General features: G+C 43.8%; 1 protein-coding gene across 2 annotated transcripts; it reads left to right on the plus strand.

The window, feature by feature from the left end:
- Positions 1–3050: 3050 nt before the first annotated feature.
- On the plus strand, positions 3051–13508 carry Pgam5 (PGAM family member 5, mitochondrial serine/threonine protein phosphatase). Of its 2 annotated transcripts, none has more exons than XM_057766003.1 (6): positions 3051–3295; positions 7444–7622; positions 8628–8753; positions 8837–8925; positions 9019–9152; positions 12237–13508. In XM_057766003.1, exons 1-6 carry the CDS (start codon positions 3105–3107, stop codon positions 12385–12387), a joined length of 870 nt encoding a protein of 289 aa, XP_057621986.1. In that variant the 5' UTR covers positions 3051–3104; the 3' UTR covers positions 12388–13508. The 2 variants fall into 2 exon arrangements, with proteins under 2 accessions (XP_057621986.1, XP_057621987.1); XM_057766004.1 differs by having other exon boundaries at positions 9022–9152.

Below are 13508 nucleotides of genomic sequence, written 5' to 3' on the forward strand. Positions count from 1 at the left end.
AACAGCTCCATCTTGGACTTTTCAACCTCCAAAGGAGATGTGAATTTCTGTTGTATGTATTATATAGTCTGTGGCATTTCTGTTGTATGTATTATATAGTCTATGGCATTTCGTTACATTCAGGATTCATCCATGTCATAATTCAAAATGTCACAATTCCCTTCCTTTTTGAGGCTAAACATTCCAAAGTGTATGTACACCACATCCTGTTTATTCCTCATCAGAGAGTCTCTGTATTGTTTCTAATCCCAGCACTTGGGAGGCAGAGGCAAGTGGATCTGTATGATTCTGAGACCAGTGAGTTCCAGGACAGCCAGAGCTACAACACAGACAAACCCTGTCTTGAAAAGCAAAAAACAAAAAAAGAAAAGAGAAGAGTTGGTGACTCCGATGCTGATTTGAGCATGGGTGCACAGACATTGTTCCCACACTGGCCCTCAGGTCTGGACATTGCCGATACCAGTAATACAGTTCACAACACAGCCTTAACTTGACACTTCCTAGTCCATTCCACCCTGCTTGGCAGTGAGAGAGAGTTAGGGATCTGGGTCCCATACACAGTTCTAGAGATCAACAGCTGCAGTGCTGATGGGTGTGGTCCAGCCCCTTGGGACACTGAGGTAGGAGGATAGCTGGAGCTCATAGAGTTCAGGCCCAGCCTGGGAAACCCAAGAACTCTTAGAGGCCAGAAGAGTGTGTTAGATTACCTGGAACTGGAGTCATAGAGAGTTTTGAGCTGCATTGTGAGTGCTGGGAATTAAGCTTGAGTCCTCTGGAAGAGCACCTCCTACCTTCCTTTTGAGACAGAGTCTTATATATTCCAGGCTGGGCTTGAACTCTTAAGGATGACCTTGAATTTATAAGTCTGCTTCCAACTCTAAATTGTTGAGATTACAGGTGTGCTCCATTACACCTGGTTTATGCAATACTGAGGGTGAATCTTGGGGCTTTGTATAAGATAAACAAATACCTACCAATTGGGCTGTTACCCTGTCCACCAATATTTATATTTGTACAATATATTTAAATCCATAAAATGGTCTTTGAAACTACTGTTACATGGTACCACAATTCAGCATGCACCTCCCTCTTTATTATGCCATTGCCTCCCCACTTTTTGCAGTGATGTGTAATTGAAGGAGTACAGTAACAGAAGCAGTTTCTTGAAAAAAACAGATTTATTGCTTCAAAAATTTAATGATCAGACTGGAAAGATAGCTCAGTGGTTAAGAACACTGGCTGTTCTTCTAGAGGTTCTGAGTTCAGTTCCCAGCCACCACCATCTGTTATGAGATCTTTTGCCATCTTCTAGACTGCAGGCATACATGAAAACAGAACCCTGTATACAAAATAAATTTAATGCTCAAAATAGCCACATAAGCTAGGCTTGATGGCACATGCCTTTAACCCTTTAATACCCCTTCAACACCCGGGGTAAAAGGCAGGTAGATCTCTGTCAGTTTGAAGCCAGTTTGGGTTACATAGCAAGCTCCAAGCCAGTCAAGGGTACATAGAATGGTGAGGCCTATCCGAGAAGGAAACAGCAACCAAAACCAGAAAAGGACACCCAATCACAAAAGAACAGTCTGTTGGGAGTCCTAGAACATAGATCAGAGGGACCTACCTCCCCATGGGACACTGAGGCAGTAGGTAAGCACTGTTAAATAAATACTATAAACATTAGTTAGGCCGAGAGGTGGTGGCGCACGCCTTTAATCCCAGCACTCGGGAGGCAGAGGCAGGTGGATCTCTGGGAGTTCGAGACCAGCCTGGTCTACAAGAGCTAGTTCCAGGACAGGCTCCAAAACCACAGAGAAACCCTGTCTCGAAAAACAAAAAAACAAAAAACAAAAAAAACAAACATTAGTTAGTTCCATATTGAAATTTTGTTAAGCCTTTATTGTACACACCCTATAGATACTTTCTATGAAAGATTAAAACATTTTACAGGTCCTGCTCTGGTGTGCGTGGCAGAGGTCATTCCAGGAAAGCAGCCTCTTATGGGCAACTAGTCACACTGCCTTCATGGCAGCCAGCTGTTTTGACTCTGGGACCTAACTGTGCAGACACCTCTGTAGCTGCAGTGGACCACCACAACCTTAGCTATAGACTTGCTCCCATCATGACCATTCTAGACAGCACCCACTGATACTGGAAAGTAGTACTGTGAGCAAGATGAGCATTGTGAACTCTGATGACCTTGCAATGATTTCATCCAGGCCAGAGAGAGAACTCTTCCTTGGTGGCTGTACAGAAAGCCTCTGATTGTTGTGAACATTCACGAAGGACTACCAGGACAATTGTCACACTCCTTTTCCCTCTATAAATAAGTGGGCTGATACTCATTTTCCAGCCAGTGGAAATGTAATGTGGTATTAGCCATTGTCAAAGGCCAAGGATCCTGAGAATGTCTGAGGCTTGAGGTTTGTTCAGGAGCAATAATATTTCCAAATGCCTGCTGCTGCTCACTGCTGGTCAAAGCTGAAAATTATAATAGCTGCAAAGTACTAGGCCTGCTGCTGGTTAAAGTCCAAGGTAGTAAGCCTCTGGGCCTGCTAGTCTGGTCCCTTGGCCTCAGGCTCAACACGGCTAAGAGCTGCCAGCCCTGAAAGAGCAGTTGGACTACTTTCTTACTCAGAAGGTCCTGGTCTGGTCTAGGACTAGGATTAGGGCAGTAAAACTTGGAGGCAGGATGGAAGGTGCCCGGGCCTAGCTGTAGGGAATGGAGAGTTGATAGTTTAATGCAGAAGGTTTATAATTGCAGGTAAATGGAATGAATTCTGCAGGTGAAAGTTGATAGTTGAAGAACAGTATGCATACACTTAAGGATTACAAAAGAAAACAAAAACTCTAGCTCTACAGCAAGAGCAAAACCTGAGGATTTTCAGTTCACCTAAACCCAATACCAGAATTTGATCCCCTGGGGACTTACCCACCAAAGGAAGGGCAGCTATGCTTGCCACATAGAGGCTACCGGTAGGTGGCGCCCGAGTCCGCCTTTCCTGCTCTATAAAGGGAGGAGGGCGGAACTTCCTCCAGCCGGAAGCAGGCACATGCGGAAGTGTGTCCCTGGCGTACTGCCGTCGGGCCGCGCGGTTTGAGGCATGGCTTTCCGGCAGGCGCTTCAGCTAGCGGCCTGCGGTCTGGCGGGTGGGTCGGCCGCTGTCCTCTTCTCCGCGGTAGCGGTGGGCAAGCCGCGCGGCGGCGGGGATGCAGACGCGCGCGCGACCGAGCCTCCGAGCTGGACAGGAGCCTCGCGTCCGGGGCCCAGCGTCTGGGATTCCAACTGGGACAGGTGCAGGGACCGGAGGGTGGAGCTCGGGCCTGGTTCCTCACCCTTCACAGATATCGGTGCACTTGAAGGGGTGTGTGTGAGTGGTCTAGAGTTACTATGAACTGGGACGGCTGGTTCTTTGAGAGTCCCAGTACCAGGACGACGCGTCCTCCAAAGGGTCTCAGTGCCTGAACTATCCGTCCCTGAGAGGGTATCTCTACCCGGCCGGATAAGTTCGTCGGGGAAGTCTTGTTCAGAGACAGTACACCCGAAGGTCTGTGTCCAAGGACTTATCTTCTAAAGGATTAGATTGGATTAGATTGTGTGTGTGTGTGTGTGTGTGTGTGTGTGTATAGTCAGTGTTTTGGTATAGTGTGTGTGTGTATAGTCAGTCAGCCAGTGTTTTGATATATAGCCCAGCTTGTCCTCACAGATTCTCCCGAAGCCTGCGGAAAATTGGGTTTTCAAGCATGCTGTTTACAGAGAATCTGTGCTTAGAATTAAGTAGAACTAAAAGTTAGGTTACCCATGGATGCCTGATATATAGTGGCACATGCCTTTAATCCCAGCACTGGGAGTCAGAGGCAAGCAGATCTCTGAATTCTAGGACAGCATGAAATATGTAGAGAGAAAGTATCTAAAAAACAGAACAACCAACCAAACAAACAAAAAAACCCAAGAATTGAGTTGCCTTATTTAAATTTGTTTCATATAGCAAGGGTTGCATAGAGAAACCCTGTCTTGAAAAATAACAACAAACAAAAAGTTTGCTTCGTATTTATTTGCTTGCCATATCAGCACGTGTGCATGGACTGGCACAGTGAATGTTAGGTGGGGGAAGGATGCATCACAGATGGAAAAACAACTGCAGGAAGGGACTAGGAAGTGGGCATATCCACTTGGTTCTTTTCTCGTGGGTTTTCCTCTCTGACAGAAGTCTCCAAACTGTATGGTCCATCCAGCCCGACACATTTCTGCATCTACAACAAGACTTTGACTTGGCAATGTATGGGACTAACACCCCAGTTTAGTCTGTACAGATAATGCTTGAGCCACCCCCACACTTCAGTCCTTCCTCTTCCATCATGGTTGTAATTTTGGCAGGTTTGACTTGTGCTGTTTCTGCCTCCTACGTTATTTTTTTTTAATATATTTATTGAGCTCTACATTTTTCTCTGCTCCCCTCCCTGCCTCTCCCCTACCCCCTTTAATCCTCCTCCAAGGTCTCCATGCTCCCAATTAACTCAGGAGATCTTGTCTTTTTCTACTTTCTACTTCCCATGTAGATTAGATCTATGTAAGTCTCTCTTAGTGTCCACATTGTTGTCTAAGTTCTCTGGGATTGTGGTTTGTAGGCTGGTTTTCTTTGTTTTATGTTTAAAAACCACCTATGAGTGAGTACATGTGATAATTGTCTTTCTGTGTCTGGGTTACCTCACTCAAAATAATGTTTTCTAGCTCCATCCATTTTCCTGCAAAATTCAAGCTGTCGTTATTTTTTCTGCTGTGTAGTACTCCATTGTGTAAATGTACCACATTTTCCTTATCCATTCTTTGGTTGAGGGGCATTTAGGTTGTTTCTAGGTTCTGGCTATGACAAACAAAGCTGCTATGAACATAGTTGAACACATGTCCTTTTGGCACGATTGAGCATCCTTTGAATATATACCCAAAAGTGGTATTACTGGGTGTTGAGGAAGGTTGTTTCCTAGTTTTCTGAGAAATCGCCACATTGACATCCAAAGGGGTTGTACCAGTTTGCATTCCCACCAGCAATGCAGAAATGTTCCCTTTTCCCCACAACCTCGCCAGCATAAGTTGTCATCAGTGTTTTTGATCTTGGCTATTTCAGGTGTAAGATGGAATCTCAAAGTTGTTTTGATTTGCATTTCTCTGATAACTTAGGATGTTGAACATTTCCTTAAGTGTCTTTCAGCCATTTTAGATTTCTCTGTTGAGAATCTCTGTTTAGGTCTGTACTCCGTTTTTTTTTAATTGGATTATGTGTTCTTTTGGTGTCCAATTTCTTGAGTACTTTGTATATTTGGGAGATCAGACCTCTGTCTGTGTAGGATTAATGAAGTTTTTTTTTTCCCTGTCATTTTGTCTTGTTGACCATGTCCTTAGATTTACAGAAGCTTTTCAGTTTCAGGGTCCCATTTATTAATGGTTTCTCTCAGTGTCTGTGCTGCTGGGGTTATATTTAGGAAGTGGTTTCCTGTGCCAGTGCATTCAAGTGTACTTCCCACTTTCTCTTCTATAAGGTTCAGTGTGGCTGGCTTTATGTTTAGGTCTTTGATCCATTTGGACTGAGTTTTGTGCATGGTGATAGATATGGGTCTATTTTCATTCTTCTACATGTTGATATCCAGTTATGCCAGCACCACTTGTTAAATATGCTTTCATTTTTCCATTTGATATCTTTTGCTTCCTTGTCAAAAATCAGGTGTTTGAAGACAAGTCTTCTATTTGGTTCTATTGGTCCTCCTGTCTGTTTTTATGTCAATACCAGGCTGTTTTCAGTACTGTAGCTCTGTAGTAGAGTTTGAAGTCAGGGATTGTGATGCTTCCAGAAGTTCTTTTATTGTACAGACATTATTTGTTTTTTGAAGTCAGGGATTGTGATGCTTCCAGAAGTTCTTTTATTGTACAGACATTATTTGTTTTTGTTTTTTGAGACAGGGTTTTTCCATGTAGCCCTGGCTGTTCTGGAACTCACTCTGTAGACCAGGCTAGCCTTGGACTGGAAATCTCCCTGCCTCTGTCTTCTGAGTGCTGGGATAAAAGGTGTTCACCACCATGCATGGCTCTCGCCTCCTACATTTATCTGAGTAGCTTCAGTTTCTTCAGCTCCTGTATACCAAGTCCACTAATTGCAGTCCTCAACCATTGTGATGACCATTGTGATGATCACAGTGATTTAGTGTGACTTAGAAAAGAGCTCTATTTTTATTTAATTTTAATTTAATTATAGTAGTCCCTCTGTATTCTGGGGGATTGCTTCCAGCATCTCTAAACATACCAACATCTATGTATGTTTAAGAGTGTAGTATTTGAGATAACCTAGATGTCTAGGTTATTCTCCTGTATACTTTAAATTATCCCTGGATTACTTATCATACTGAATACAATAAACTTGCCATGTAGGTAGTTGTTAAATTATATACCTTGAGGTAAAATCACAAGAAAAAAAAAGGGCTGTTTGGTACTGGTGCAAATGTTTTTGAATATTTTTGAAACCTGGTTGATTAAATCTATGAGTGTGGGATTTACTTATTATATAACTCAAGCTAGCTTTTTCTGATCCTTCTACCTCAGCTTCTTGTTAGGACTGTAGATTTATACTATGAGAAAGTGCAGCCAAGGGCTCCAGTCTAGTATTTTTTATTTAAATTAGGAATGTTAGTGTATACCTGTAATCTTGCTACTTGGAAGGCTGAAGTAGGACTGCTGTGACCTCAGCCTGGGCTATGCTAAGAGACCATCTCATAACCAACAAAATGAGTAAATAATTAATGACACAGCCCCATAACTAGTAGATCCATATAGATAATACAGTTCGAGGCTCTGCTCCATTCCAACTATTCATATGCTCACCACCTCTTGTCACCTGGCTGCATATTTGCAGCATTACTGAGTTTCTCCTTTTTTTCTTCTCATATGCATGTGTGTGAGGTCACATGTGTAGGCCTGTGTGAACCTCTGAGGTAGTAGATATTGAGATTCTTCTTGATCATGCTTCCAGATTATCCTTTAAGGCATGGTCTGTCAGTCAAACCCAGAATTGCTAATACGAATAGTCTCACTAGTCAGCTTCTTCTGGGGATCCTGTCTCCACTTTCTGAGGCTGGAATTATAATTATAGGTGGGCCACTGTGCCTACCAATATTTATGTGGCTTCTGAACTCCAGTCTTCCTGCTTGTACTTTAACAAGCACTTTAACCTCTGAGCCATCTCCCTAGCCTGTCTTTGCCAGGAACATGAACCTTAGGCTTCACATATCTCTTGTGCCCACTGTTGCATTTTCCTTTTGTCTGATCTTTTGGTAAAGAGTACAGGTATGCTCTGTAAGGCTGATCTCCCTGGGCTTGAGTTTCCCTCTGTCCTTTTCCCAAGTACTGAAAGGTGTCTTGGACAAGAGGTCATTACGGTATGTTTTCACAATTAGGCGAGAGCCACTATCTCTCGTTAACCTGAAGAAGAGGAACGTGGAATCTGGAGAAGAGGAGCTGGCATCCAGGCTGGACCACTATAAGGCAAAGGCTACGAGGCACATATTCCTCATCCGCCATTCCCAGTACCATGTGGATGGCTCCCTGGAAAAGGACCGCACTCTGACCCCATTAGGTAGGACTCTTTTTTTTTTTTTGGTTTTTCGAGACAGGGTTTCTCTGTGGTTTTGGAGCCTGTCCTGGAACTAGCTCTTGTAGACCAGGCTGGTCTCGAACTCACAGAGATCCGCCTGCCTCTGCCTCCCGAGTGCTGGGATTAAAGGCGTGCGCCACCACCACCCGGCCTAGGTAGGACTCCTTGAATGGTCTTGAAGTTAGAGCAGCTAAAATTGGAATATAGGTCTTCTCCCCTTCTTTCCCTGTTACAGCCCTGGTGGTGATGGAGACAAGAGTCTCAACTGTGTAATCTAGGCTGGTCTGGATTCCTGATCCCCCTGCTTTGCTTCCCAAGTAGGTGGAAACATTAGAATACATGGTAGTGTGCATTTACATTTTAAACTTTTTTTTCTTGAGACAAGAGTTTTTCTATGTAGCTTTGGAGCCTGTCCTGGCACTCATTCTGCCCTCAAACTCACAGAGATCCGCCTGCCTGTGCCTCCTGAGTGCTGGGATTAAAAGCATTTACCACCACCACTTGGCCTTAAACATTTTGTTGGGATGGCATATTTCCTATTTGTACACATATTCAAAGTTGGATGGTAATATGTCTCCAGCCATGTTCTCTAGCCGATTGTGTTGTCATGTTATGTCTAATTGTCACAAGACAGTAGGCCACTTTAATGCTGAGACTTGATTTTGTTCTCCGCCAATCAGTACTGGAAATTGAAGCCAGGGTCTTGCGTGCTAGGCAGTTGTTCTACCAGTAAGATATGTTCCCAATTGGAACTTTATTTTGAACATAGTTGAGTAAAAATAGGAGAAACAACAAAGGGTTCACATTCCACTGCTTATAACTCATTGCTGCTAATCAGGTGCATTTTTCCTTGGGGTTGAGGACAACTTAATGTTTCTTTGCTCCCTGAGGACCTGACCCTGGTTAAGTCTATAATAGGACAACGTTTTCAGTGGTGCTTGATGGCACGTCACTGGTATATGACTTTTCAGTTATTTTTCTTTCAAGGTCGGGAACAGGCTGAACTTACAGGGCTCCGACTTGCAAGCCTGGGATTAAAGTTTAATAAAATTGTTCATTCCTCCATGACCCGTGCTGTAGAGACCACAGACATCATCAGTAAACACCTGCCAGGTGAGTGTTGGTTGTCTACCATGTGGAGGGTATAAATTCACTCTTGGGGATACATTGCTGAACAGGGATCAGCTCTTTTCCAGGTGTCTCCAGAATCAGCACAGACCTGCTACGGGAAGGTGCCCCTATTGAACCGGATCCACCTGTCTCTCACTGGAAGCCAGAGGCTGTGGTAAAAATCCATTCCTTGTGCCACTGGATTAGGGCAAGGCCTGTCCTTAGCCTTGTCTGCTTCTACACTGACAACTCCTTGGTCTACTCCTAGCAGTATTATGAAGATGGAGCCCGGATTGAGGCTGCCTTCAGGAACTACATCCACCGAGCTGATGCCAAGCAGGAGGAGGACAGCTATGAGATCTTCATATGCCATGCCAATGTCATCCGCTATATTGTTTGCAGGTAAATGCCATGTCTAATTCACTTTGTTAGCACCCATCTTTCCTGGCCTTGGGTTTCTTCAGCCTAGGGGCTTCTTCTGTCTTGACTCAGAAGGGAATATGGTGAAGCTAGATTAATTGTCTATAGAATGCCTGTTTCACCTTCCTATATTAGTAAACCCCCAGTGAAACTGGCCTTGACAGTGTATATGGTCAGGGAGTTGTGTTCTGGCGTCCTCAGCCTTTTGAGAATGGTGAATGTCTAGGGACCATTCAAGAGTCCTGTTTTCCAAACACTTGTTCCAGCTGCCTGTTGCTGGATGCTGCCAGTAGCAGTCAGCAGTAGACTTATTCTGAGATTTTATTTCCTTTGTCCTGTTGGTATCAGAACTTCTCTATTAAGTACCATCTTTCTCCATGTTTGTGTCCGTGAACAGTGTGGGCACCTTGTGTGTCAGGATACTTGTCTGCTAGTCCTGTACATGTCATGACCTGTGATTGTTTGCTGCTCAGTTTACTTTGTTTTTGAATTTTTCTTCACTTTCCGTAACAGGCTCATGCTGTTTCCCTGAATGCCCTTGTTTTAGTCACTTTTCTGTGTGCCAAGGTAGTAAGTAGCCTGCTCCCTATTGTCACGTTTACCATGATGCATGTTCCCATCACCAGCTGACCAGCAGTCCAGGGAACTAGGGAACCTCATGGTCAGATAGATAAGCATCAGTCCCAAGAAAGTACAAGGTTGTGCTGAAAAGCTGGGAGTCCCTACTGGGCTCCAGGAGCTCCATATCAGACTGAGAACTGTTAGTAGGAAGGAGGATGGTGTGGTGGACAGGTGCTTTGTTTATATTCTCTAGTAAGAGCAAGTGCTTCTAGGATGATGTGGTCCCAACTGCTTATCAGGATAAACACTATATGTTCCACTCAACATGTGAACAAGCCAGGAGTGCCCCATTTATTTTTACCTCATTATTCTGTATCAGCCCCTGATAACTGACAATGTTGAAAATGCAGAAAGCAGCTCGGCAGTAGTACCAGGCCCTATTCAGGAGTGATCATCCTGAGTTGTGAAGGGCAACACTGAGACCGCATAGTAGTGTGGGCTGAGGTGTGGCTTAATGTAAATAGCTTATCTGGAATATATAGGAGCCTGGATTTGATCCCTCATCACAAAGAAAAAACTGCTTTAATATTTAAAAAATGTTATTTTATGTGTGCCATAGAACTTGTGTAGAGGTCAAGGACAACTTTGTGGAGTTACTTCTTTCTTCTATCTTTATGTAGGTTCCAGAGGCTGAACTCAAATTTCCAGGCTTGCACAGCAAGGGCCTTTGCCCAAGTTGAGCCATCTTATGGGTCTACTTTATTGTTTAAAACTATACTTTGTAAAACCACAGAGAAACCCTGTCTCAAAAAACCAAAAAACAAACAAACCAACAAACAAACAAACAAACAAAAAAGCTATACTTTGTATCAGATGTGGCACACATTTTCAATTCTTTAATCCCAGCACTTAGGGAATAGGCAGATCTTTGTGAATTACAGGCTAGCCAGGATTATAGTGATCTCTTAAAGTAACCCATTTATGACCTTGGTGTGGTGGCACATACCTTAATATCAGCACTTGGAAAGCAGAGGCAGGTGGATTTCTGTGAGTTCTAGGCTGGTTCTATTTATAGCAAGTTCCAGGTGAGCCAGGGGTTGCACAGTGATACTCTGTCTCAAATAAAACAAATGAAACCTGTTTATGTGAAAATCTGTACAGCCCCTTGAGGATATAGAAGCTCTTTTTTTTAAAAAAATTATTTTTTAAAAATAAATATTTATTTATTAGGTATACAATATTCTGTCTGCGTGTATGCCTGTAGGTCAGAGAGGGCACCAGACAGACCTCATTACAGATGATTGTGAGCCACCATGTAGTTGTCGGGAATTGAACTCAGGACATTGGGAAGAGCAGGCAATGCCCTTAACCGCTGAGCCGTCTCTCCAGCCCTCTAGAAGCTCTTTTTAAGCAGCAAGCCACCACAAAGTATACAGTGTTCTAGCAGACTGGGCTAGAGATGTAGCTTCTTGTCAAGTGCTTGCCTAGCATGTACAAAGACCTTGGTTTGTCTCCAGCAGCACAGAAACCCAGTGTGGCTGGGCAGTGATGGTGCACTCCTTTAACCCCAGCACTCAGGAGGCAGAGGCAATGGATCTCTGTGAGTTCAAGGCCAGCCTGGTCTACAGGGTGCGTTCCAGGACAGTTAGGACTATTAACAGAGAAACCCTATCTCAGAAAACTGGGGGGAAAAATAGGCCGAGTGTGAGTTTGAGTTATATAAAATTCTATCTTTAAAAACCAGGGGTTGGGGTGGGATTTCCCATGTTCTTTTTCAGTATTAGCCAGAACACATCACAGGATTTTTACATATTTACAATTTAAAATTGACAAGCCTACTAGCAGGAAATGTCACACGTGTTGGTAGACTAAGTCGAACTCAATTCAGACTAATTCCTGAGGATAGAGCACATTCTATTACTAGAAAATGGCAGAGACAACACCAAAATGCTCAGCAAATACTCGTGTGTGTGTGTGTGTGTGTGTGTGTGTATGTGTGTGTAGGTGCCCTTAGAGGCCAGAAAAAGGATTCCTTGGAGCTGGAGGCATTAGAAGCTGTGAGCTGCCCAACATAGGTCCTGGGAATTGAACTCTAGTCCTCTAGAAGAGTAAGCAAGTGCTCTTAACTGTTGATCTCTCCAGCCCCAATACTTGTGTCCTTAAAAAGGAAAATCCTGTCAGGGTCATGCATTACAGCCAAGTCCTGTCAGAAATATTTCTCTCCTAATTTGGATGCTTCTTGTTACAGTGCAAAACAGCCTTGATATCATTAACTCTAAGTACATTTCTGACTTAATTGGGTTGAAGCCTTGTCCCCACAGGTCAGATTCTTATTTAGTGTACTATTAGGACCTTTCCAATGAGAATCTTTTCCCTGAAGACAGTATGGCTTCAGTTACTGGCCCAGCTGAACATACCCACTCCAAAAGACTGTCAAGCTGCCTGAACCAAGAGCAGTTCTTCACCAGCCTGAGCTTTTTGCTACTATCATCTCTTTCTCCCCAGAGCACTGCAGTTTCCCCCAGAAGGTTGGCTCCGCCTGTCCCTCAACAACGGGAGCATCACCCACCTGGTGATCCGACCCAACGGTCGTGTTGCGCTCAGGACCCTTGGGGACACTGGGTTCATGCCCCCAGACAAGATTACCCGGTCCTGAGGCTGCCTGCAGGACTGCACCCTCCTCTGCTGGTGGCCTGGCTGCAGCCTTCCCTTCCCTGTCCAGATTGTGCTGTGGCTTCATGTTGTCTCCAGGAAGAGGATATCTGAATGTCACATTTGGGTGCTCATTTCTGGTCTGGGCTGCAGAAAGCAACTTATGGGTTAGACAGTCTTTCTGAAAGCTTCCTACCTTACCACTACCACTGGCACAGCTCCACAAGGTACAGGAACCTTCTGGGGCAGAAGGCAGACATAATCATGAGGACTGAAGTGGCCTGGCTGTGTTTTATCAGGTGATTACAGCAGATCAACTCAACAACCCATAAGCTCTGGCAGAAAACCTGTCAGGCAGTACAGTGGTTGTCTGCAACTCATTGTTTCATATCTAGGAACTTTTGTTGCTTAAATATTTATCAGATATTTTCCTCACATGGGTTCTTGCTTTGTAAACTCACTTGTCAGCTCAATTAAGAGACTCTGTGTCTATTGCATCTTGAAGGGCTAAGGGACTGGCATCCTATAAGGTAGACTACAAGCCATGGAAGAAGTGATATTACAAAAAGGCTGTGGTCTGTAAATGGCAAATACATGACAGCCCTGTAAGAAGATGTTTGGAGGCAGTGAAATAATCCAGACTGACAAGATTTAGGTGGCATGTGCTTGTAATTCTAGCACTTGGGAGGCTAAGGTAGGATCATGAGTTTCTTGCTAGCCTGAGCTATGTAGAAAAACCGAGTCTTAAAGAAAATATTCTAGAGTGCTACTGGTTACTGTAAACCTTTGGGCTTTCAGGTTAAGTTATTTAGCAATGATGTATTTGTTTACTCCAGATAGTCTAATAACGTAGAAGAAACTGGTTTGTGTGTATGTGTTTTTTGTCTGCATATTTGAGACAGGATCTTACTGTTGCTCAGGCTGGCCTCAAACTTGAGACCCTTCTCAGTCTTTAGAGTGTTGGCATTGTAGATATATACTACCATACCTGTCCCCCAAAAATCCCTATACAGTTTCTATGAAGTGGTTGTGCGCATTTTCTGTAATCAATACAATGAGTTGGAATATTTGACCCATCTCTCTGTCCTGTTTGAAAACAAGTATGTAATAAAATTTTACTTCTTT

This window comes from Chionomys nivalis, chromosome 3 (genome assembly GCF_950005125.1).
Source record: "Chionomys nivalis chromosome 3, mChiNiv1.1, whole genome shotgun sequence".
NCBI classification, from domain to species: Eukaryota; Metazoa; Chordata; class Mammalia; order Rodentia; family Cricetidae; genus Chionomys; species Chionomys nivalis.

What these genes read in the sequence shown, in the direction of transcription:
- Pgam5 (XM_057766003.1), top strand. Translation starts at nt 3,105, where the DNA reads ATGGCTTTCCGGCAGGCGCTTCAGCTAGCGGCCTGCGGTCTGGCGGGT. An exon ending in ACTGGAAGCCAGAGGCTGTG is followed by an intron (nt 8,926 to 9,018) that starts GTAAAAATCCAT and finishes GTCTACTCCTAG; the next exon opens with CAGTATTATGAAGATGGAGC. An exon ending in ATCCGCTATATTGTTTGCAG is followed by an intron (nt 9,153 to 12,236) that starts GTAAATGCCATG and finishes CTTTCTCCCCAG; the next exon opens with AGCACTGCAGTTTCCCCCAG.